At 31.3% G+C, this 26,451-nt stretch overlaps 2 protein-coding genes across 2 annotated transcripts; both read left to right on the plus strand.

The window, feature by feature from the left end:
• The first annotated feature begins 8,256 nt into the window (after nucleotides 1-8,256).
• Nucleotides 8,257-13,796, plus strand: LOC118035152 (ABC transporter G family member 15). The gene is made up of 9 exons (XM_035040669.2): nucleotides 8,257-8,711; nucleotides 10,182-10,258; nucleotides 10,511-10,972; nucleotides 11,079-11,201; nucleotides 11,462-11,593; nucleotides 11,965-12,249; nucleotides 12,383-12,655; nucleotides 12,754-12,861; nucleotides 13,187-13,796. The coding sequence occupies exons 1-9, from the start codon at nucleotides 8,429-8,431 to the stop codon at nucleotides 13,541-13,543; spliced, it is 2,100 nt and encodes a 699-aa protein (XP_034896560.1). The 5' UTR covers nucleotides 8,257-8,428; the 3' UTR covers nucleotides 13,544-13,796.
• Nucleotides 13,797-19,173: 5,377 nt separating this feature from the next.
• LOC118035150 (ABC transporter G family member 15) lies at nucleotides 19,174-25,686 on the plus strand. The gene is made up of 9 exons (XM_035040667.2): nucleotides 19,174-19,711; nucleotides 22,349-22,428; nucleotides 22,555-23,016; nucleotides 23,217-23,333; nucleotides 23,513-23,644; nucleotides 24,093-24,377; nucleotides 24,460-24,732; nucleotides 24,828-24,935; nucleotides 25,016-25,686. The coding sequence occupies exons 1-9, from the start codon at nucleotides 19,438-19,440 to the stop codon at nucleotides 25,379-25,381; spliced, it is 2,097 nt and encodes a 698-aa protein (XP_034896558.1). The 5' UTR covers nucleotides 19,174-19,437; the 3' UTR covers nucleotides 25,382-25,686.
• The last annotated feature ends 765 nt before the right edge of the window (nucleotides 25,687-26,451 follow it).

Below are 26,451 nucleotides of genomic sequence, written 5' to 3' on the forward strand. Positions count from 1 at the left end.
GTGTCGGCCACGTCTAAGAATCTACAAGGACAGTGGGCTTGCGCTTTCAATAATAATAATTCTAACGTGTTCATATTAAAAATAATAATAAAAAAAAACTTAAAATCTGCATGGTGGGTTTTATACAGTATCGCTCATTAATTCACTGGTAAAATAGTAATTAACTTTTTCCAAGTGGTGGTGGAAGGCTGACAGGGCTTCCTCTTTTCCACCCACTATAATTATCGGAGTAGACTTTACGGCTGAACTGCCGTGGAGCCGGGGGCTGAATTCCTGAGCTGTTTGTGGATAACATGTGTGATCGATACGTCGTCGTCTTGGAATTTAAAACTTGTAAAGAAGTCATTTCTTACCGTTTTACGTAATGTTTTTTAAAAGGGCAAATCTTGAGTTAGTCCCCAATCTATAACAAATATTTTAATTGAGTTTCGTGCAAGAACATTGCTAATATCTTGAGGAAAAATGAGAAAATAAAAAATAAACTAATGTGATCCGACACATTAAAACCATAATAATTTACTTTTATGTTTAATCTTGAGAGAAAGAAAGAACAAGATCTTGAATTTTCATGGAGTGGTCGAATGATTGTTTTTTCCCTCTCCCTCGTGTTGAATTTATTTGAATGAGGACGCTGATGATGAGACTTTTTTACTTTATGGAGGTGGAGGCATAAACTAATAAAAAATATTTGACTTTATTTGGAAATGGAGGTAGGTAGGGCATTCTTTGACCCCATGAATCTCCGTATCTGGGTTTATATATATAAACCAATAAAGGCAGGTAGAGCCTCCTTTGACCCGATGGATCTCCGTACCCGGGTTTGTATATATAAAAATAAACGTGCTATATTTATAATTCTTTCAACACGCATTAAGATCCGTTTGTTTGTTAAAAATTAGTTTTTTTTTAAATAATTTTTAGAAAAAATGAATTCCGAGAAAAATATTTTTTAATATTTAATAGTGTAATATAAAATAAATTAGAAAATACTTTCTAGTTTTTGGTTATATCATGAAAAATTTATTAATATTTTATTTTTCTTAAGTTTATTAAAATAATAAGAAACAAATTTTACAAATTAAAAATTTTAATGAGAATAAAATTAAAAAAATATATAATTTCATAAATTATTTCAAATAAAATAAATAATAATCAAAATAATAGAGATCAAATCTAAAAACAAATTTTAAAAAATAAAAGATGAAGAAATTAAAATAATAATAATCAATATTTCATAAATTATTTCAAATAAAATAAGTAACAATCAAAAGAACGAGGACCAGATTTGATAGATAAAAAAAATTCAATAAAAAAATGACAGGAAAAAGCAAATAGTTATTATAAAAATAAAGACCAAAGTTAATATAAAAATAAAATTTTAAGAGATGAAATTAAAAAATAAATATTCAAAACAAAATATATATAGCAATCAAAAGTTTGAGGATCAAATTTGATATAATCAGCAATTAATAACATTTCTAAATTTTTCATAACTTTCGGAAAGTGTTTTCTGCTCAAATTTTTCAAGAAAACACTTTCCTGAAACTCAAGCTAAATTTTTCTTTTATTGGAAAGTGTTTTCCGTTGACTAACTTTTCTAATGGCAAACAAATACAAGAAAGTTAGGAAAGTGATTTATTGGAAACCACTTTCCAGAAAACAAACACAGTTAGGGGAAAACACTTTCCTGAAAACCAAGCCAAATTTTTCTTTGACTGAAAAGTGTTTTCCGTTGATCGAAAATTGTTTTTCGTTGACTAGAAAGTGTTTTTCGTTGACCGGAAAATGTTTTCCGTTGACCAACTTTCTTAATAACAAACAAACATAAAAAAATTTGAAAAATAGTTTCCCGAAAACTACTTTCTGAAAACAAACAAGACCTAAGTAATATTCTAAAAGCGTGGGGAAACTACTATAACTTCCCCACACCTTTTACTTATTCTATTATATTAATATACCTTTTACTTATTCTATTATATTAATATATTATATTATTATAATTATTATATTATATTATAACATATATTAACATTTTTTATTTGTTTTTTCTTTTAATATTTTTTTTTGTTTGATTTAGTTTCTTAATGTTATTTTTTTTTTTTTTAGATATCAAACTTTCATGACACAGATTTTGGATTTAATGGCTTAACATGGTTTGACGGATTAACCCAGAATTGTTTTTCTTTTTAATTAATTTTTTTTGTTTAGTTTAGTTTGTTAATGTTAAATTTCTTTCTATTTAATTATGACTTTTATGACACGTATCTCATGCTTGATGGGTTAACTTGGTTTGACGGGTTAACTTCATTAATTATGGGTAAACCCGTCAATTTTTTTTCCTATTTAGTTATCAAACTTTCATAACGTGAATCCCGGATTTGATGGCTTAACCTGGTTTAACGGGTTACCTCAAAATTATTTTTCTTTTTAATTAATTTTTTTCGTTTAGTTTAGTTTGTTAATGTTAAATTTCTTTCTATTTAATTATCAGACTTTCATAACATGTATTCCGGGCTTGACAGATTATCTTGGTTTGACGGGTTAACCCTGTTAATTCTGGGTAAACCCGTCAATTTTTTTTCTATTTAGTTATTAAACTTTCATGACGCGGATCTCAGATTTAATGGGTTAACCTAATTAATTCATATTTTTTTTTCTTCATTAGTTTTTTTTCTTTATATTGGTTTTTTTCTTTCTATTGGTTTTTTTTAATTAATCTATTTAATTATCATGTTTTTATGACACAACCTTATAGTCAGACCTACATCCAATGCTCTTGGGTCCGGTGTTGCAACCAGACTTATTTAAACTTAAGTCATGTAAGTTTAATATTATTATTAATATTATAAATATTACTTTAGGGTCAAGCGCTGCAGCCAAACCCAAGATTCTTGTGTATAACTTTGCATAAAGACCTAACACTTTTAAATATTAATCTTTTAAAAAATATTTTTTATGTTAAAAATATTAACCCGCGGCATCGCGCATGTCATATAACTAGTCTACAATAATCTGTGTAGTTTTTGACTTTTTTCTCTTTAAGATTACTTCGATTAAATTTATTTGATTAATATAAGATATTGTATTTTTCATATCCTACATACTTAATGGAGATTGATCATGAGAAAAAAAGAAATAAACATCTACAATGGACATTCATCTCCACTAGAGAGGCTTTCATGGAGATGGAGGAGGAGGGCGTCTTCTTCTTTTTTGTAACAATGGTTGTAAATTGGGCTGGTTAATTAGGGTTACTCTAAGTCTTTTTTTATTTTATTTTTAAACTGACCTGATCAATATCATTTAATTTAAAATTTAGGTCAAGTAAATAGTCTGATCATGAGTTTTTCAAATTTAAATTATCATATTAAATTTAATGATAATATTAAAAAAATTATAACAATCTAAATATTATTTTTTTACTTCCCAAATTGTTTTTTCCAAGCTGCCTCAGCAATATAGCAGTGCAATAAATAAAAAACGTGGGCCTGGGCCGCAGCCTCCCTTCATCAAATGGGAGGTCAATATTAGCTTTGTAGGATATAATTAGTTATTTTCTACTACGATAATGGTTAATACTAAGTTTATTATTTATTTCGGAATAATAAAAATATTAATTTATAAAATCCTAGATAACATCTCTTCTCAAATTAAATATTTATTATGTATGATATTTAACAGGTTAAACCATTATAAATTAGAATAAAAGCATAGAAAGATAACAATAAATTATTAACTCCTAGAAAAAGTATTAAAAAATTATTTGTTTTGACGGTTTATCTGGCTTAAAAGAAACGGGATTTGTTTTGATGGCGGCGGCGGCGGCACAATTTTAAAAAAAAGCTCCATTATATTCAGCCCATGTTTCTAGATTGTAAGCTTGCTTTTAGCTCTGAGTTTACGAGCCCTTGTTCTTATAGTCCAAGATTAGTTTCTCGAGACCTCCTCCGCCAGGTTTTTGGAAGCCCAATGTTCCCCAGGTAATCTGGGTAAAGCAAGGCAGTGCAGGCAGCATCATCATGAATTCTCTAGATGGTTGGATCTCAGGTTTTTCTGCTATTATTTTGTAAATAATAAAGACTTTTTTAGAATATTTATATTTTATGTTGAGAAAACACAACTTACTTTTTTATGAACATAAAATATATATTGAGTTTTTATCTCACATTAAAAATAAAATTTTTATTTAGTAAATTTATATAGTGAACTTTGATATGAAGATAATAACCAACAAAAATAATAATAATATGCTCTCACGTATAAAATTAAACTGAGTAAAAAAAAAACCTTTGATTGTCTCTATACGTAAGGCAATGCTCGTATTTTATGAACCTTTTGTCTTGGCAATACTTTGTTTTTGGCTGAAACCATATTTTTTAAATACCTGAAATTAATTTTTTAATAGTCACAAAATTCTAACAGTTTTTTTTTTATTTTAAATATTTTTTAATAGCCATAACTTTTTAATTCCCTAATAGTTTTTTATTTTATGTTTTGAAGTGTTGCAACAACTTTTTAATTCTCTAATTTATTTTCTATGTGGTTGTTACATGCTAGCAACCTATATATATCATGCACTTTTATAATTTAAAAAAATGTCAAAAACCATTGTATTTTCTTATGTTTGCAAAACTTACAAATATTTCTGTTCATTTTTCACAGTGTTTGGCATTGCGTTTCAGAAACGCTGTTGAAAAATTTTGATTTTTTTTTTTTTACTTTAATTAAAATGTATTTTATGTTAATATTAAAAATAATTTTTAAAAAATAAAAAAAAAATATTATTTTAACACGTGTTTTGAAATGAAAAGCACTTTAACCACTGCTATATTCTAAAAAAATAAAAAAAAAATTATTGTTTTTGTATCCTTCATTTTAAAGAAGAAACTTGTTAAATCCTGAAAAATAATCTTACGTGGAAAAAAAATCTTAAAGATAATATCTGTCCATGTCTCAATTTTATTGTTCTTAATTGTATTTTCTTCCAACATGTTGATGTCCCTACAGGCCTACAACTATAGTTGCTGAGCTAAGGGGCATGCACCGACGCCAAGATCCTAGTTTGGATATTTGTGAGGAGATTTATCTTGAATCAGACTCACAGGAGGCGATTCGCTGTGCACTGAATGAGGACTCTTTTTTTGCCATCCTCACACGCCATGAACTTGGAACGGAGTTGTAATATTAATTATTGTTTATTTTTTATGTTTTAAAAAATTATTATTTTTTTTATTTTTTTATTAACTTTAAATTAATGTGTTTTTAGTGTTTTCAAATTATTTTAATATGCTGATGTTCAAAATAATTTTTAAAAAATAATAAAAAATTATTGGTATGTATTTTAATACAAAAAATTATTTGAAAAACAACTACAACTATACTGCTAAATAAACTTACGAGACTACCATGAAATATCTACTCATGAGTGGGACAAGCTCTTCTATTCTGGTTCATGGTTTCTCTTGACTATATATGATTCGTTCGGCAAAAAGATCGAGTTTTAAAAAATAGTAAATGATCTTATCAATACATAAATGTATATCTCTTTAAAGAGTTTTAATTACACTTATATTTATCACTGTAGAAATTGAGTTTAAACTTTCCCTAGCCTCTTCTCATCAGTGGAAGGTTCCTTCGAAAAATTCCTACCTCTCTATCTATTTATATATAAGATGCTTAGATTTTTCAAAACTCCGACATACAGAAGACTATGAGATGAAACGATGAGTTTATGCTCTCAGCCCCTGATCAGCGAGTTGATGACAGATCAGCTCCAGAGAAAATATAGATAATAAAGTCCTTAAAAATCACAAAAATAGACTGAAAAAACTTTCATTCCACCTGAGATTTACTGTAATAGATTTGCCGAAAAGTCATACAGTACAAATAAATGATATGAACATCAAGAGAGGCATATATATCTTGCAGTTGGTTGGCAGATGGCAAGGTGGAGGTTGGCAGCGCAGGCACAATGAAAGTTCTCTATTGTATTATGAATATGATTGATGGACTGGAAAGTGGCTAATATAGGTGGAAATTAATTAATTGTTTGTTTAGCATTGTGGTTGTTGTTGCTTTTCAAATAGTTTTTCATATTAAAATACATGTTAATAATGTTTTTTAATATTTTAAAAACTATTTTTAATATCAGCATATTAAAATGATTTGAAAACACTAAAAATATATTAATTTGAAGCTAATAAAAAATAAAAAAATTTAATTTTTTTTCAAAAGCTTTTTTGAAACACAGAAACAAACAAGTTTTAATTGTGTAAGTAATGCCATAACAACAACGTTTCTTGTAGCACCCTCATGAAACCTAAAAAGATCCGAAACATTAAACATTAGTGCTTAAGATAACACGATGTAATAACATGTTTATTTTCATGTTTGAAATATGTTTTTTTAAAAATTAATTTTTTAAGTGATTTTAAATCATTTTAATATGTTAATATCAAAAATAAATTTTTAAAAAAATAATAATATATATTTTTAATATATTTCTAAGTAAAAAAAATATAAAAATATATATTTTTATGTGATTTTAAATATTTTTGATGTGTTATATGAATAATAATAGTAGCTAATTTGTTTTTCACGCTGGGAATTATATGGAACACAGCAAAAAAAAAAAAAAAAAAAACTGAAAACCTAATCAAGTTTTTCAAATTTAAAGAATTTTGATTCGTCAAGTTTCAGCTCTGGAAGCAATAGTATTATAATACAGTATTAATTAAAATAAATTTTTAAAAATCACATAACAAAATACCGAACTCAAGTTTTGATATTCAGCATGTTTAACAACACTAATGGAGCTCAGCAATTTTAAGACTTTGTTTGGTTTTTTATTTTAAAAGTATTTTTAAAAAAATTTTATTTTTTAATTTTATTTTTTTTAAATATTTTTGATTGTTTTGATGTTAAAAATTTTAATATGTTTTTAAATTAAAAAAATAATTAAAAAAATAATAATTAGTATACTTCCCAACAATATTATAGTCTAAATAGTAGGGTAATCCTGGAGCCGACAAGTGGTTCGTTGGCTATCCTTATAGCGATGCTAATGTAGACATGCCTCGAGGCTTTAAAATATAAAACCAAACGTCCTTGAAATGGAGGGAACAATGCTTCACCGAAATTCCACCCCCTCAGAGGGCACACTGTTTACTGATATGCAATAAATATGCCTTCAATTAATACTTGGTTGCCGTCCTCCTTCCAATAGTCTGAGCAATAATTTAATTTTAAATAGTTTAATTGATGAAATTTTAAATTAATTCTCGGTTGAAGTTTTATAAATATTATAATCATTGGAGATTTATTATAATTATTAATTTTAAAATTTATAAATTTAGTTGAAATACACGTAAATTAACCTAAATATTCAAGTAATATGAAAAAACTTTTGTGGGGTGACTCTCAATTGATGTTTGGATTAATTACTCTATTTTGACTAAAGAAAATTAGATTTTTTATAGCACTTTATTCCAAGGTCGACCAAGTCCTATACAAGTCCAAGTTGTAGATTGGAATTAATCCCAAGTCATTAACCATTAATATTTTTTTTAAAAAAAAACTTAAAACAGTATTGTTTTATATCAGTAAATCATTTCCTATATCCTTTATATCTAAGAAAATGGGTACAATCAATCCCTTGTCTAATATTCCCAGATATTTTCTACTGAGGCATGACGGTCAAACTTACTTCTATCTCTGTTTTTCTCGAAATGTATTGGGAAGGGTTGGAGCTTAAAATATTAAGATTTTTTTTGCTCGAAACGAGGACGTGGACGAAACCATCAAATATTAATTAAGATTATTTATTGTAAGAGAAAAAAAGAGTCACCGAAGGATATAAATCAAGAAATGAAAATATATAATCACGCACACACATGCATATATTATGCGTTGAAAACAACTCTATATCGTTAGATTATAGAAAATAAAATTGCTGTGAGTCTTTCACTTTCATTTTGGCATGAATGATTCATTCTGAAACAGACTAAAACTGTGTCGAACTTATAATCTTACAAAACAAATTGAAGGCCGTTGATTATGTTTTCCGAGTTGACTGGCTAGAACCATCATGAGAGAGAGATGAGAAACCGTCACAGGACCACCGCGTATCTCATCTCATGCTCACAGCTCCCACATTTACTTCCTCACCGACCACCTGCACCAATCTATCTGTTCTAGACACGAGTCATTAAACTCTCTCTCTCTCTCTCTCTCTCTCTCTCTCCCCCCCCCCATATTTGTTGAATGGTACTGCTCATGGCATTGATGGCTAGTTGTTAGGTGACCGTTATCCAATCAATGGCCGGCCATTAGGGCTTTAATATTACTCATCCAAGCCAGCAGTGGCATGTATGTTACTGCGTTCCTCCTTTTTCTAGCTATTCACTAATTCTAGCTGATCAAGGCCACCATGGAGATAGAGGTGGCAAGAAATAGTTATGGCGGTACTGGTAAAAACTTTTGTGACGGTGCTAGCAGTTGCGCGTATCAAGATAAGGTGGCGTCGGACTGGGGTGGGGAGAGGGGGGTGTATTTGGTGTGGGAGGATCTGACGGTGGTGTTACCGAATTTTGGAAATGGCCACACAAAGAGGTTGCTTCAAGGACTTAGAGGGTATGCTGAACCAGGTAGGATCACGGCTATTATGGGTCCGTCTGGGTCTGGAAAATCCACTCTTCTTGATTCACTAGCAGGTATTTTTTTTTTTTTTTGTTAGGTCTCTTGATCACCTCTTTTTTCTTGGTAGAACTATTTGACTGTATCTTTTGTGCTAATATATATTTAGCTAACTTCAGGGACAAAATCCTATATATTATTTGTTTAATTACTATCTTGGAAGTTTGGTAAGCTAAAAGCCCTCTCTTTTTTATTTAAAAAAAAAAGGTGTTAGCAGCACCTCCAAAGCTTAAATTTTTGTCAAATTTATAATGGGTCATTAAGTTTTGAAACTATATGGCTTGGTATAAAACTTCATTTTATTCATGGTTTGGTGCTTGAGTTTAAGGGAAGAAGTGATTCACTGGAAAATAACAAAGAAGTGAGAAAAAGGTTGGTTGTTTCAATTTAGTTCACTAAAATAGCTAAATTTATTGTTAAAGTGTTACTGTTATTGAGAGGAATGTCATTAAGATGTTTTTGGCTTCCTGATCATTTGGAAAAGTAATTTGAGCTAGAGAGAGTTTTTTTTTGGTTTGATTTGTATTTTATAACCAAATTTGTTTTTTGTCTTTTTTGTGTTAGATAATTGGTTTCTTGAGGTTAGACACAAACAACTCATCATTTTCTTATGTCTAAAAAAAAAAAGAATTGACAGCTTATTATTTGCCCAATTTAAAAGAACAAAACTCAAGGCCCAGTTGAGCGATTCTCATTCGGCCGGGCCCATACATTGAGCTTATTTTTTAAGGCGATTTTGGTTTTTTTTTTTTTACTGCCAAATGATATAACTTTCTTCAGAATTGAGTAATTTAGAATATAATATGTATAATTTTTTAAAAATTCTTAGATTAACTAAGAATGGTTCTCATATGTTATTTTATTTCATTTAAACTCTTACTTCGTTCACAGAAAGTCATTTTTTTCAGCCATCATTATTTTATTTCGTTAATTAAGTGATATTTTTGTTTTGTTTTAATAGGTGTATTTACTGTGATGATTAATTTTTGTTATTATATAATTAATTCATGAATAATCTCATAAAGATGAACTTATTAAACTTAATCATGTACATAACGTATGTAACATTTCGAATTGTAGGTTTGATGAATTAACTTGTATTAATTTGATATATTATTATCTTATTAAAACGAAAATGTAATCTTGAAAAAAATTTTTTTTAAGTTAAAATAATTTTTTTTATCAATCTTTTGAATTGTCATTAGATCTATTGAGATAATCGTGTCATATCAGGTCAACTATTAAATAATTTAATTTAAAATTCAAGTTACATAATAATTTAAATCTAGGATGAGTTTAGTCATTGAAATGACGATGAATCTTGGAACGAAATTGGGACCTGATAAAAAAAGAAGAACAAATTTTTTAGAACTGGATTAGTTGCTTCTTAACTACTTTATTTACTATGTTGGCAGCAGCATAGGTGAAACTCTTTCCTGATTTCTCCAAACTTTTGCTAATAGTATTCATCATCGATCTTGCCACAGGTAGGCTGTCAAGAAATGTGATAATGAGTGGAACGGTTCTCTTCAATGGGAAGAAGAGGAGGCTAGACGCTGGTGTTGTGAGTATTGTCTGCAAATATGCAATAATTAAAGTCCAATTGGATCTGCATATTTTATGAGGGAATTCTTATGTTTCAAGTGTATAATGAAATTCAAAACCTGAAAGAAAGCTCTCTTCCGAATGGAAGCCTTGCTGCAGAAGGAATATGCATATAACAGCAATTTCTTGTGCCATATAACTAGCTATAACCAGTGTGATTTTAGCTTAATTGAACTTGTTTAGTGATGTTCTTTCCTGTGTCGAATTCCAGGCTTATGTGACACAGGAGGATGTGTTATTAGGAACTCTTACAGTCAGAGAAACGATCACTTACTCTGCAAATCTAAGGCTTCCAAAAACAATGACCAAAGGGGAGATTGATGATGTCGTAGAAGCAACAATAATGGAAATGGGTCTCCAAGAATGTTCTGATCGGGTGGTCGGAAACTGGCATTTGAGAGGCTTAAGTGGTGGTGAAAAGAAGAGATTAAGCATTGCACTAGAAATCCTGACAAGGCCACGTCTCTTGTTTCTTGATGAACCTACAAGTGGTCTCGACAGTGCCTCAGCTTTCTTTGTAATTCAAACACTTAGAAATATAGCTCGCGATGGAAGGACGGTTATATCATCCATTCACCAGCCAAGTAGTGAAGTTTTTGCGCTCTTTGATGATCTTTTCTTACTCTCCAGTGGTGAAACTGTATATTTTGGGGATGCAAAGATGGCTGTTGAGGTATGAGAAGATTAGAGAGAAGAAACTTACATGCATGATCTTAGAAATACTAAATTAAGCTCATGTTGATTTATTGCAATCTGAATTTTAGTGTCAATCTTCGCAGTTCTTTGCTGAAGCTGGATTTCCATGTCCAAGAAGGAGAAATCCTTCTGATCATTTCCTACGCTGCATAAATTCAGACTTTGATGTCATAACAGCTACACTGAAAGGATCTCAAAGAATTCGTGTATTTATCTCTTCCACCTGAACTTTCTTAGGCGGTATTTTGAGTAGCGCTTCTTTAATTACATCACATCACATGTTATAGTAGTGTTGAAGATGCCTGTCAATGTCATTTGAGTAAAAAAAAAACAAATTTCAGTACACAGGTGTTGAAAATCTTTAGCAAGCTATTTCAGGTTCAAAGATGAACCCTATACTTTCCTCGTAAAAATAAGAAAAAAGAACAAAAAATGACTGACTTTTCTGTATTTGTCGTATCTATAGGATGTCCCAAATTCAGCAGACCCTTTGATTAATTTGGCAACAGCAGAGATCAAAGCAAGACTTGTTGAGAAATATAGGCGCTCGAATATTTCACAAAAGGTCAAAGCAAAGGTCAAGGATATATCAGCTATTGTAAGCAACTGAAATCTCAGATTTTGCACTACCAATCCTTTTTTCCTGTCATTTAATGCTGTTAATCTGCAATCTCCAACATCATTACATGATATAACTATTCTGTTCTCTGCTATTATTCGACGCCTATTACTAACACCAAAACTTGTTCTGTGACGTGCACTCCATTTTTCTATCGAAAGCTGTAAGAAACATTATTCTCCGCTTGAAGTTTTTGGTTATCTGATCTGCTAATAACTTTAATGGACAAGCTAAAAGAAACAATCACTGAGCGGCCTGTTCATAACAAGTTTGATGAGAAACCATTTGGAAGTAACATGCTAAATCCTGCTGCCTGTTAAACATTTCTTGAAGAAGCTCATTTATTGCAGGAAGGACTAGAAGTTGATATTCGAAGTGGAAGTGATGCAAGCTGGTGGAAACAACTTTCGACACTGACCCGAAGATCGTTTGTGAACATGTCCAGAGATGTGGGGTATTACTGGGCAAGGATAGTGATCTACGTAGTTGTTTCCATCTGTGTTGGTACAATCTATTATGATGTTGGATATGGCTACACCGCAATCTTAGCCAGAGTAGCTTGTGGTGGATTTATAACAGGCTTCATGACTTTTATGTCTATCGGAGGCTTCCCTTCTTTCATTGAAGAAATGAAGGTAATGATCTTGTTTATGTAGAAAAGAAAAAATATTGAAGACGAATTAAGAAGTTTGCGCCTGTGAAGATATGATGGCACAGCAGAGTTGTTCTTGGTTTTGTGGTCTTGACTCGTTCTTTGATACTTGACAGGTCTTTTATCGAGAAAAGCTCAATGGCTATTATGGGGTTACAGTGTTTATCCTGTCCAATTACTTATCCTCTTTCCCATTCTTGGTTTCGATCGCGCTCCTCTCCGGGACCATATGTTATTACTTGGTGAAATTTCGATCGGGATTTAATCATTATGTGTTCTTCTGTCTCAATATCTTCGGCTCCATTTCTGTAATAGAGAGCCTGATGATGGTTATCGCTTCACTGGTCCCTAATTTCTTGATGGGACTTATTACAGGGTCCGGAATCATTGTAAGATTAAAATGCTTCAGATCTTCGTTGAGCTTAATTGTTTCTATGTTCACCATCTGATTTATCCGACCACATGCCTCATTTGGTTACTCATGCAGGGAATCATGATGATGACCTCTGGTTTCTTCAGATTGCTGCCTGATCTTCCGAAACCATTCTGGCGCTACCCAGTTTCGTATATCAATTATGGAGCCTGGGGAATTCAGGTAATTCTAACATAAGTTCTGTTCATATCTAGTGGAAATGACTGCGGGGAGGGGTTAGAAGAGAAACGTATTCACGCTTGACGGAATTTCGACACTTCAAGTTTGTTGAACCTCAAGACGAGAATTTATTTCTAATGTGTTTTTCAGAACTAGAAATATTCTCAATACCTGCTTGATGTTTCCTCTGAGGTGCAACAAGAAGCATGTCAGCATCTTATCCTAAATGAGATGCCACAAATCTTAGCAGCAAGATTGAAATAAAAGGATCGATGGCATGCTTACATTGTATATCTTTAATCCATTTCTTTTTGAACTGCAAATGCAGGGTGCCTACAAGAATGATTTCCTCGGACTCGAGTTTGATCCTCTAGTACCTGGTGATCCAAAAATCCCTGGAGAATTTGTGATCACACAGATGTTTGGCATCCCCCTAGATTATTCGAAGTGGTGGGATTTATCTGCTATTTATCTCATTCTCGTAGGCTATCGGATTCTTTTCTTCATCGTTCTCAAGCTCAAGGAGAGAGCTTTGCCATTCGTTGAGAATCTTTACTCGAAGAGAACCTTGCAGATACTTGAAAAGAGGCCTTCGTTTAGGAAGGCACCATCTTTTTCTTCGAGGAGGCATCAACCTCTTAATTCACTGTCTTCCCAGGAGGGCCTGAGCTCGCCTCTGAACTAGAAGCACCGATAATATATTGAGCTGCTACAATTATCCAAGTTACAATACTATTTCTGAGGCTTAATTTTATTGTAATGTTGAAGTTCTTGCATATACAGAAACAGATGAAGATAGGTAGCAGTCCTGTTGAAGGTAAGCAATCATACAGGACTGGCTTAATATTATTTCTGATGGATATAATCAAAACGTACATGGGAAATCACCCAGCTTGTATGTAATATTTAATGTTTTAATTATGCAAATTTCTTCTCTAGACTTGCCGAATAATCTTTTTTTTTTTTTATAAAAAAAAAATACATATTAGAGATTGTGATTTGCAAGCAATTCATGATTGGAGAAATAAGAATATTGGAATTCAAAAGAAAGTTATTTTAATTGGATATATAATTTAGAATTAGATTTTATGATTTATTTTAGTTTTATATATATATATATATAAAGTTAATTCAGTTTTATAATTCACTCACATATTTTACAAGTTAACCAAATATATTTAGGTCGTTTTAATATGTCATATATTTTTGGATTGATTTTTTTTTTTAATCTTTTAATTTTCAACAATATTTATTGAGAATTAAGCTTCATAAATTTATTTTGATTTACTTTTTATAAGGTCAGTATAATCTCATAACCTTGATCGTAGGTTAGGTAAATTAATCCGGATTGGTTCATGTAATTTTTTTATTTACTTTTTATGTGGTTATCTCTAATCTCATGACTCAAGTCACGAGCTTAACATGTTAACTTCAGGTCAAATATTTTTTTTTTTTTTGATTGATTTTTTTCAATTTTATTCTTCAACATTAAATTGATTGGAAATTAAAATTCATAATTTATTTTGATTTGTTTTATATAGGATTATAATGGTTTCATGATCCAGCTCGAGGATTTAACAGGTTAGTCGGGATTAGCCATGAATCAATTTAATATATTGTTGTTTTAATATTATTTTCTTAACAAAATATTATCTTAAATTTTTATAAATCAAATTATATTTTTATTAATTATTTAAATTGTATTTAAACATTTCAAGCAGATAATATCATATCAAATCAACCTTCCCTGAAAAAATGTTAGCAATACCCAAAAAAAATTTTTATATATTCAAACAAAATTTAACCTATCCTATAGCATATCACAGGCAATAAATGTAGTGATTATCTTCAAGCAAATATTAGAGAACGAAAAAAAGAAAAAGAAAAAGAAAAATATGACTGGGCCTTTCACGCTAGCCCCAAATGATTGGGGTCTTTCTCTTCACAGTTCACTCACTTTTACGGTTTTACCCTCTTCGTGAAGGAGCCAAAAAAATTCTTTTAAAAGCTGTCCAACAGGCGTCATTTTAGAATTTCTTGTTTTTATATATATAATATTTAATAAACAGATATGAAGAATATAATCTTTTTCATATATACAACAAACTTTTTAGCAATATAAACCATTAAAATTATTTTTTTATATTTAGCTAGTATCATAAATTTAATTTTTTATAATAAATCTAATATAATGATTTTTTGAGTTAACAACATGACTTTTCATAATAATTCTTAATTTGAGTGAAATAAAATTAATATTTTATAATTAAATTATCATAAATAAAAATATTATAATGACCCGTTTTGATTTAAAAAAAATACTCGTAATATATTTTTAATAAATAAATTATCTTCATTCTCGGTAAATGAACATATTTTTTAGATTTTTTTTTAATTAAAAAAGTGAGAAAAAAATAGTTATCTATTCACAAAAACAACTTAAATATCTCTAACAGTAAATAATAACATATATATATATATATATATATATATATATATATATATATATATATATATATTTGTGTCATTATTTACCCTTTTCTAAGAGCATCTACAATGGAGATGTTAAATGAAGAGCTAAGAATAAAAATTTAGCTCTTCTATGCTTGTTTTATATGTTACAAAAGTAGTGCTAAATAAAATGTTATTTTACTTTTTATATATATATATATATAATTTTTATTCTTAGCTCTTTATTTAACATCTCCTATTGTAGATGCTCTTAGAAAAGGGTAAATAATGACACACACACATATATATATATATATATATATATATATATATATATAAATGGTATTTCTACACGACTTGCACAAATCCTAAAACACTATTTATTATAATATTTTTTTTTTTTTATGAAGCAGCTTTATGGAAGCACTTACCTCGTTTGTTTGTTTTCGCAGTGGAAAATATTTTTATAAGGATTTAAATTTTTTAATCTTAAATTAATTTATTTAATATATTAATATTAAAAAAAATTAATATATTTTTAAATAAAATATATTTTAAAAAACACCATAACCCGCACCGATAACCAAAAATTATTAATAAGCAATGTCTCTGCTTTCAATGCCAAAACCTACTACAACTGATCATGGAGGCGGTGGTCCTAGAGGAACGAATAAAGGAACATGGAAATCTTCCACGTGTCGTCGTAACATTTCAGGAAAATGTCGATCACTCTCAATGTTCCACTCCTGAACTAGCACGTGAAAGCATTCATGGCCACAGCTGCTCGAAATCTGGATGATTCATAGTCCAATAAATTTTACTATCCGTAAAACTTTAATAGAGACTTTTTTTTTTTTTGAAAAAATTAATCTTTGCTTTAATTTATATTTCTTTATTAAGTATAAAGTTAAAAGTTATGGAGGAAATATTGTTTCCTTGCACTCATTAGTGCTATAAATTATAATAATAATAATCTACAATATTTTTGTTTTGCATTTTGGCCTTTTTTTATTTAGTTATTGGTTTTTTAATTTAATTCTTATATAACATTTTTTATTGTATTTAGAGTTAATAATTTTTTTTTATGATTATCGTGATATAAAAAATATATCCTTTCTTTGGGTCGATATCAAAAAAATATAAAGCTAAAAGAAGTGGGAAAAACATTGTAAGCAATGTGGAATACAATTAGATATAAAGCTAAAAAATGTGAGGATGAATTATAATAGTCATCCACGGTATTGTTTGGGTTTTTTGTTGTGCATTTTGGCCCCTTTTTTTTTCCTTTGGTTATTGATTTTTTTTTTTAAATTTAGTCATTAGATGTTGTGTTTATAAGGATTTAGAGTTAATAATATTTTTTATATGGTTATCGTTATTGCAATATCAAAAAAAATATCCCAACATCGGGTTGATATTAGAAAAATATCATAACATAGCGATATGGATCTATTTTTTAAAAAGAAATTAGTTAAATAAAAAAATAATTTACAAAAAAATAGGATATTAAACTTTATGGAGTTAATAACCCTGGTTTACAAGTTTGATGAGGTAATCCTAGTTGTCCTGATTTGCGAGTTTAGCAGTGGTTTTTCTTTGAATTCGATTATGTGATTGTCTATTTTTTTTTATCATATAATTTTAAAAAAAATAGTTTAAAAAAATATGTTATTAAATTTTAGAAAGTCCACAAGGCCTGTTAACGGGTTTATCGAGTTTAACTCTCTCTTTTTAAATTTATTTTTTTTATTTTATCATTTCAAAATTAGATTACAGTTTCATAATTTATTTTATTTTTTTTTTATAGGGTTATCATTGTCTTTATAAAAATTTTCAATAATGGTTTAACGCTTGATTTTACACTCGTTTATTTTTATTATTATATAGTTAAATAAAAAATAGTTTAGAAAAAAAACAAGTTATTAATCCCAATGAAGTCCATTACCCAGTTTGCAGGTTTGATGTGTTGACCCAAGTTACCCGATTCACGAGTTTAGTGGGTTTACCCATCAAACCTAATATATTTGTTTTTTAGTTTGTGGTCCTTTAATTTTTCTAATTGTTTTTTTATTTCATTCTTATTCAATATTGGATTGGTTGAGAAATAAAATTCATGATTTATTTTTTTCTATTTTGTATAGGGCTATCATGATCTCAAATAAACTTCTGTTTTAAGATTGATGTTTGATTTTGCAAGCATATAATTTTATTATAAAATTAAATAAAAATAATTTATAAAAAAAAATTAAATTATTAAACTTATTGAAGTTCATGATCAAGGTTGTAAGGGTGACTGAGATCAATCCAATTTGATACCATCTCAATATTTAAAAAAAAATTATCATCTTAAAGTTTTTTAAAAAGCTATATCATATTTTTACCAGTCATTAAAAGTTGTTTTTGAACTCGTTAAATTTAAAAATTCACTTTAAATCAATTCCCACATGTGATTTAAAAGTTATACTCTTAATATTTTTTTTTCTAAGTTTAGAAGAAAAAAAATAATCTAACTAACAGTAGAGTGCGAACAAATATACTAGTATATATTTTTATAACATGTCCATGAACGTGAACATTTCCACCGGGAATAAAAATCACATTTTCTTAATAACAAGCAAAAAATTAATAAATCAATGAAGAGTGAAAAAATAGGTGTTGTCTCGTGCATATAAAGAGGCAATTAAAAATTATTTTTTTTTATCAGCCCAATTTTAAAAACCTATCATTTTTTTTTTTATTGATTACTATTTATATTAAAATTTATTATATAAACATTAGAAAAAACTTTTATTTTTTCAATATAGATTAAGATTAAATATATCAATTTAAAATGAGAAGATATATAATATTTTCTTTGTGAAATAAAAAAATATTTTAAAATAAAATTTTAAAACTCGATTATTAATAAGATGTATATATAATGAAGCATCATAACGACATAACCTGTAGATTAAGCTTTTGAGCCACGCATTCAAGTCTATCATGGGACTCCAATTCATCATACATGCAAGGCACAACCGTTCGAACAGCTGCTTCAAATAACAAATCAATTTACCAAGATCTATTATAACAATGAACAGATTGATCATCAGCTGGTCAAGCACTACTGAGGTGTCCAGCAATTAATCTAGCTAGTTGCAACTGTTCTTATAAATAAAAAGCACCCATTTAAGACCCAAACGGTACCCATAATATTGTATCCATTGTATATGGAGGAGGAGTATGAATGGATACAATATGACTCAAAAAAAAAAAAAAAAAAGCATGTTCCCTTTGTGCATGGGCGGCTAATATTTTTATTTATTTATTTTGTTCTCATCTTATTCTCACTGCTCACATTGAAGAATAATTAAGTAATTAATGTCGCAGGTCCTGCACTCTTTTGCTTTGTTCTTATTCCTTCACAAACAAGTTATTATGTGATTATTTTGCCAATTCGAAAAATCTCTATAAATCATGTCAACAAAAAGGGATTGTGAAGGATTTGATAGCTCCACATGAACGTACATGTGTCATTGGATCGATGGCTCATATTAGAGAATTTGCATCAGTTGCAGCTATCAATATTTATGTATTTTCTTTCCACATACGATGAATTTTACTGGTTCTAGATGGTGACGTACGAAACAAGAACGAAAAACAACAGAGGACTGATCCATGCATTAAGATTAATTGTTGAGCATATTGTGATACATATATAGCTAGCTAGAGTAGTAAAAATGATGTTGAATTTTTTTTTAACTAGTTGTTGAAATAGATACGACTCTCGTTTTCTGTCCTGCACCTTATTAATGAAGCATTAATGGTAGGTTTGGTGTTTAGCATTTGCTGCCCAAGTAACTCTATATCACTGCTTCACCAGCACTGACCAAAGCTATCAAACCATCTCTGTTACACATTCACTCCTCTATTCTGCTTTTCTTTGCTGAGTTTAGACTTTGGAAAGCCATCTCCCTGTTCTCACCAGAAGAAAGAAAGAAACAGCACTCCCTTCAAGCCATCCCTTGACTACAAAGACATAGCGAAAGGACCCTGCACCTTTCTTATTTTAGTTTCTTATTATAAATTCTCCTCTCTTTTGCTGTTCTTTTGCTTTCAAATCCCAGCTTGAGAGTGCTCGTTCATGTTATGGAGATAGAGCAGGTTGTAGTTAGCAGCGGTGGAGATGGTGGCTCTGGAGGTGGGAATGCGGAGGCAGGTTTATCAGGAGGAAGAGGAGATCATGGAGTAGGGTCTATGTTCTTGGTATGGGAGGATTTAACAGTGGTTCTGCCAAATTTTGGCAATGGACCTACAAGGAGATTGCTTAATGGGCTTAATGGATCCGCCGAGCCTGGTAGAATCTTGGCTATTATGGGTCCATCTGGCTCTGGGAAATCTACCCTTCTTGATGCATTAGCAGGTTTTTGCATCTCTCTCCCTCTCTCTCTGGCAATTTTAGTATGGAGTGTAGGATTTCTTTTCTATAGATTCATTTGCATGGTTAATTATTCATTTTACAAGCTACTTCCGAAGAATCGTAAGCATGCATATATATATTTTGTCGAGATTGTCTCTATATTTTCCTGGTATAATTTGATGTTTTCAAACTTCACATAATCTTTTCATCGATCTTTATTTTAAAACACTGACAAAACGCAACGTAGTTAATAAATGCAAAGAGAATAAAAGCACTTGCAAAAGCAGTGAAACCGTGAAGGGAATAGATCCAAAGAACCCCAAGGGGTTGGCCTAGCGGGTAAGAGCTGGCCTGGCAGTTTGCTCCTATCCAGGTCTCAGGTTCGAGTCCGCCTGGTACAAATAATTTATTGGGGCCATTGGACTTGGGCGAAGCTCTTGATTTAACCGTGGTGCACTTGCGGGAAACTTCTTGCCGAGGACCTGTGCATTCCCGAGATTAGTCGGTTTCGACCCGGATACCCGGTGTCAATTCAAAAAAAAAAAAAAAAAGGAATAGATCCAAAGGTGCCCAAGTCAAGCACGAGCATTTAATACTAGGGCAAATCAAATTCTGCGAACTAGAAAGTCGTCGTTGTCAATAAGCTTATTAGGTTAGATGATGGCTCGAACATGCATGCCACAGGACACATCAACTGTTATTTTTCCCCCTTTTTTGAGCATGCCGGCACTCAATCTCTAGGATCCCATACATGCTTTTATGATCCCTACCGGTCCCAACAATAACCTAAAGCAATGGTAAGTTAAAGTGTGTTTGGGTAGGAGATGTGGTGGGTTTGTTTTTAATTTTTTTTGCTTTTAAAAGGTGTGGTGTGAGCTTTTAAAGGGTTGTATTTAAAAAAAAAAACCATAACGTACACCTCTCACCCAAACACACCTTAAAGTATGTATATGTGTGGTTAGTTTTTTTTAAAGATATGCACAAACTACATCTTATAAAAATAAAAATATACATATTTTTTATATGAATTCCATAAAAATACACATCACACTTCCATCTTTGACGGAACTAGCCACCTGTATAGGGTTTATTACAATAAATCACACGCATATATAAATGCTGGTGCCTGAGGCACATGGAGCTCACAAAGCGTGTGATATATACACACACGCACGCACGCAATTAACGATGTTGCCATTTTTAGCATTCGTATCTTTGTATGTATACATGCGTATGTATGTATATTTGCATGTACATTCATAGCAAGGCTAAAGCCGCTATTGATGGGTCCTAGCCATGTAACACCATGCATAGTGATGTGACATTGTGAGTGAGGTTTAAATGCACTTGGTGAGTTTTTGGAAGTTCTCAAAATAAACGCAAACCTACTAGTTTGGAAGGGAGGCGATGTCCCATCTTGAAGCGAATACTAGGGTTTAATGCATTTGCACATTAATTACACTTATATTATAAGTAAATAAGAAATAAATATCAATCATTTGTTAAATTTTGAAGGCTATTATTTAGCTAACATTACAGTTCTTTTTAGTTGGTGTAAATTGGAGCATAAAGCCTCAAATTAAATAAAATGAGGTAGCGTAGATCTATATATAAGATAAAATTAATTCAAACTCATAAATAGATAGGTTAGCAACAATCAGTTCTCCTTAGCAAAAGAATTTCTTGTTAAGCCATAATTAGCTAACATGATAGTTAATTAGAGGATTTTAAGCATTATTATTAATTTATTATTAGTTTTTTGAGAGCGTGATCAATGTGCATTAATATTGTGTCTGAAGTTCAAACAGTTAGGTAATAATACCTTAAATTTGAACTAGATTCATTTACTGTCTTGTTCAAATTGGACCGCACATTTATAATACTCAGTTCGAATTGAACGGTTATTACTTTGTACCCAAAAGTTGTTGCATCGAAATTATTAATTAGTTGAATAAATTAAGGTTATGTTTAACATGACCTATAATAAATAATTGTTTACTTTGGGTGATAATTTAAAATTCATATCTAAACATATTTAAGATTTTTTTCATTGAAAAAAAAAATTAAATCAATTTATAAAAAAATTATACCATACTATCCTCGGACGTAAACCGGCAGCTTCCACCCAAGCATAAAACCTGACGCTATTTTTTTTTTTATACAGCAACCAATATTTTATTTATTTATTTATTTATTTTATCTTAACTTATCTTCTTGGCGAACAGAATTTGAGCCACGATTCATTTTTCTACCGATGCCATGACTGTTCTACTATTATTCAAAGCAGAAACAACCGCTATATTAACTCCCTTTTAAAGTGTATTTGAGATTCTTATATATATTGGTTTTTAAACTATTTTAAAATAATATTTTTTTTATTTTTTAAAATTTATTTTTAATATCAATACATCAAAATAATATAAAAAATTTAAAATTACCAATAATTTTTTATCATAAAGCCAAAGTTCTTTAAATCCATTTTGTATTCAGGAAAGTAAGCTCTAGAAAACTTTCGTTTAAGAATCAAGAACTAGTCATTCTAATCTTCATTACTCTTTCACACACTCGATAGTATAAACCACAAATGAAAGCATGCAATAATCATTAATCAGGCTTATGTAATCTATGAAATTTGTGCAGGAAGACTAGCAGGGAATGCTGTGATGACTGGGAATGTTCTACTCAACGGGAAGAAGAGTAGACTGGACTATGGTGGTGTTGTAAGATTCTAGTTTCTTGTGTTCATAAAAACAAATTAATGAAAAATGATATATATCCTAGTTCTCCCATATGACAATTTGAAGAAAATACACATATTTCTCTTCTAATGCTGTGTCATTAATCAGGCTTATGTAACACAAGAAAACACATTGTTGGGCACTCTCACAGTTAGAGAGACCCTGAATTACTCGGCTCATTTGAGGCTTCCAAGCAGCATGGCTAAAGAAGAGATAGATGACATTGTAGAGGGGACAATCATGGAAATGGGTCTCCAAGAGTGCAGTGATCGGCTGATCGGAAACTGGCATTTAAGAGGAGTAAGTGGTGGGGAGAAGAAAAGACTAAGTATTGCACTTGAAATCCTCGTAAGGCCACAGCTTTTGTTTCTTGATGAACCTACAAGTGGCCTGGACAGTGCTGCAGCTTTCTTTGTAATTCAAACTCTTAGAAATATTGCTCGCGATGGAAGAACCGTCATATCTTCTGTTCACCAGCCAAGTAGCGAAGTTTTCGCACTCTTTGATGACCTTTTCTTATTATCTGGTGGTGAAACAGTTTATTTTGGAGAGGCAAAGATGGCGGTAGAGGTACAAGTGTATAGCCAATATTGGATTTTCCTTGGGCACATTGGAAGTAGAATTCAACATGTTTTCTCACTTTTCTTGCTGCTAAAACATATATTATGCGCACCTTGTTAATATCTCATAATCAAACTGAAAATTACTCATTTCAATGAGAATTATAAGTTTGCATGATCTGAATCTAACCTGGAATGCTAATTTTGCAGTTCTTTGCTGAAGCTGGATTCCCATGTCCAAGTAGAAGAAACCCTTCTGATCATTTCTTACGTTGTATTAATTCAGACTTCGACCTAGTCACTGCAACCCTGATGGGATCTCACAGAGTATGTGCAAGTTTGCTATGGCAGTTTAGTTTTTGCTGTCATCATTTCTGGAAAGGAAAAATTACAGAATGTGTCAGCTAGAGCTTAATGCCTGTCCATCCCCTGTACTTGGAATTTTCTTTTCATACTACAAATCGCTTAACTGAATTATAACTCTTCTGGTTTTTTTTTAATTGAAGGAAATTCAAAATCCATTAGATTCTTTGGCAAATTTGCCAACAGCAGAGATTAAGGCATCGTTAGTCAAGAAGTACAGGTCCTCCAACCATGCAGCAAATGCAAGAGCTAGGATTCAAGAAATTGTGGCGTTTGTAAGCGTTTCAAATATTTCTGCATCTGGTGCATATTAGTTCTCCTCCCTTTATTGCAATTGTCTCGTTCTATCATCCTCCTAAGTGATTTTGAGTTCTCAGGGTACTGATCTCTTAATACATAATACCTTAAATGCAATTTATAACTTGATTTCTCTAAGATGTGCCCTCAGTGCACATGTTTAGAAGGAATTGAAGTTTTTAAAATTATAGCATTCTCTTACACCACTACCTACCCGTGAATTGCCGGACATTAGATCAAACAGCTAGAAACGAGATAACCAACTCTAACATGTGCCCTTAGACTTAGAGAAACCCTATATAGTTTACACAATGCTGCTACATACATATAAGGAATCAACATCACACACATTGACAGGGGAAAAAAAGGTTAGCTAAATATTATTTCTGAAGAACTGGTTTCATGAACATGAATTCTGTATTGCAGAAAGGGCTTGTGGTTAATATAAGAAGGGAAAACCAAGCAAACTGGTGGAAACAACTTTCAACGTTGACAAGGAGATCTTTCATTAACATGTGGAGAGATTTGGGGTACTATTGGGTGAGGATTATCGTCTACATCTTGTTGTCTATTTGCGTCGGTACCATATTTTTAGACGTTGGCAAAGGTTATACTGCAATATTGGCCCACGGAGCTTGTGGAGGATTTCTGTCAGGATTTATGACATTCATGTCCATTGGAGGCTTCCCCTCCTTCATTGAAGAACTGAAGGTAAACTACTCAAAATAAACTTTTAGTAGAGTTACATGGCACTGGTTCAGTTTTAGTTAAGCTTTCTCAATGCTTTACACAGGTTTTTTACAAGGAAAGGCTCGGCGGGTATTATGGGGTCGCTGTTTATGTACTGTCAAACTTTCTCTCTTCGTTTCCCTACTTAACTGTGATGTCATTCGGCACCTCAAGTATTACCTACTACATGGTGAAGTTTCGTCCAGAATTTTCAAATTTTCTCTATGTTTTCTTCGACCTTTTAAGCAGCATAGCAACTGTGGAGAGTTGCATGATGACTATAGCTTCACTAGTCCCCAACTACCTAATGGGATTCGTTATTGGATCAGCATATATTGTAAGAACAGCCTTTTAATTCATCTTTTTCATCCCATCATCATCATCTTCCTAAATTTCATTAATGGTTTCTCTTCCATTGATATTTGTTTGCAGGGAATCCTAATGATGACCTCTGGGTTTTTCCGGTTGCTGCCTGATATTCCCAAGGTCTTCTGGCGCTACCCAATTTCTTATATCAACTTTGGATCATGGGGATTGCAGGTAGGGTACAGGCAAGATTGAATCTTAGTTCTTATGTATTCAACACTTGATATTTACCGTTCCTATAATGGGAAATGCAGGGAGCATACAAGAACGACATGATTGGACTGGAGTTTGATCCTTTAGTACCTGGTGGTCCAAAACTGAAAGGAGAAGAAGTTCTCACAACCGTGCTTGGCATTAGTCTTGATCATTCAAAGTGGTGGGACCTGTCTGCTGTCCTGATCATTCTCATTGCGTTCAGACTTCTCTTCTTTTCCATTCTCAAGTTCAAGGAGAGAACTCTCCCCATGCTTCGGAAGCTTCATTCCAAGAGGACTCTAAAGCATCTGAAGAAGAGGCCGTCTTTCAGGAAGACTTCTTATTCTCCCTTCCCTTCAAAAAGACACCAACCTGCTCATTCTTTGTCTTCTCAAGAGGGTTTCAGCTCTCCAATTCCTTACTAGCATCACACTTTTCACACGTATGGCCGCGCTGCACGCTAGCCCTGCCTGATATTTTAGAGAGTTATGGTGAGGGCAAAACGAATAAAAAAAACCATACATGGACTTGGTTTAACCATTTAAGATTTAAGAATTGCTTTTACAAACCAATTTCACGTTTTATTCTTATCTTTTGAACACTTCATTGGATAAATGTCTTGTGCTCACGCGTGAAAAAGTATTATGTATTGTAAAAAATGGTGACAGGATGTCCATGATAACAGTTCTGCATGATAGTAATCAAGAGTTGGTAGACAACTTCTCTCCAAGTTCTGTTATGTACTTTTGAGAAACAGACGAGCTTTTACCCCCAAGCAGACAGCAAGTTTGAAGTGCTCAAGGTATACAGGAAGAGTCCATGGTAAAGGTTAAGTAACCTTTTTGTTGGGATAAGGTTTCTTAGTTAATTTCTCTGCAATCTGAAGAAGCAATGCGCATCGACACCTGAAAGCACCATAATTTGAATTTTGGGCATGGCCTGTTAAGCTTTTCCCTTGTTGAATGTGCCCACATGCAAGGTTAAAGTTTAGATTCTCAAGAGAAGGTTGCCGGCTGTACTCATGAGCTTAATTTCCAGTATGTGGTCCGAACTTATTATTATTATTATTATTATTTTCGATGAAGAAAATTCAGTGTGCAAAAAGAATGCAAAAAGAAACGAGAAAAGTGAAAAGAACGCAGTGAGCATCTCGTAAATGATGAATGTGCATGTTGCCATCTACTACTTCTTGCTGTCAGTATATTTGCACATCATAGACTCAACAAATCATGCTTAGCCACAAGTTGCTCAAGAGGTCAATGATTCAAATATTTGACTTACAATCGGCTGCCATGCATTAGCACAAAACAGTAGTAGGACAGTAATCTCAAGGAACCGTCACTTTAATCAACCAAAAAGACTGGCAATCTAGACTGTCCATCATCTTCCAACAATAGCAAAGAACTTACCGAAACCACAGTGATACAGGAAAAGCAAGCAAAACAGAGATTTACATGATGCATAAGCCTTAAGCCATGATTTCTGAAACATCTAG

This window comes from Populus alba, chromosome 9, assembly GCF_005239225.2.
Source record: "Populus alba chromosome 9, ASM523922v2, whole genome shotgun sequence".
Lineage (NCBI taxonomy): Eukaryota > Viridiplantae > Streptophyta > Magnoliopsida > Malpighiales > Salicaceae > Populus > Populus alba.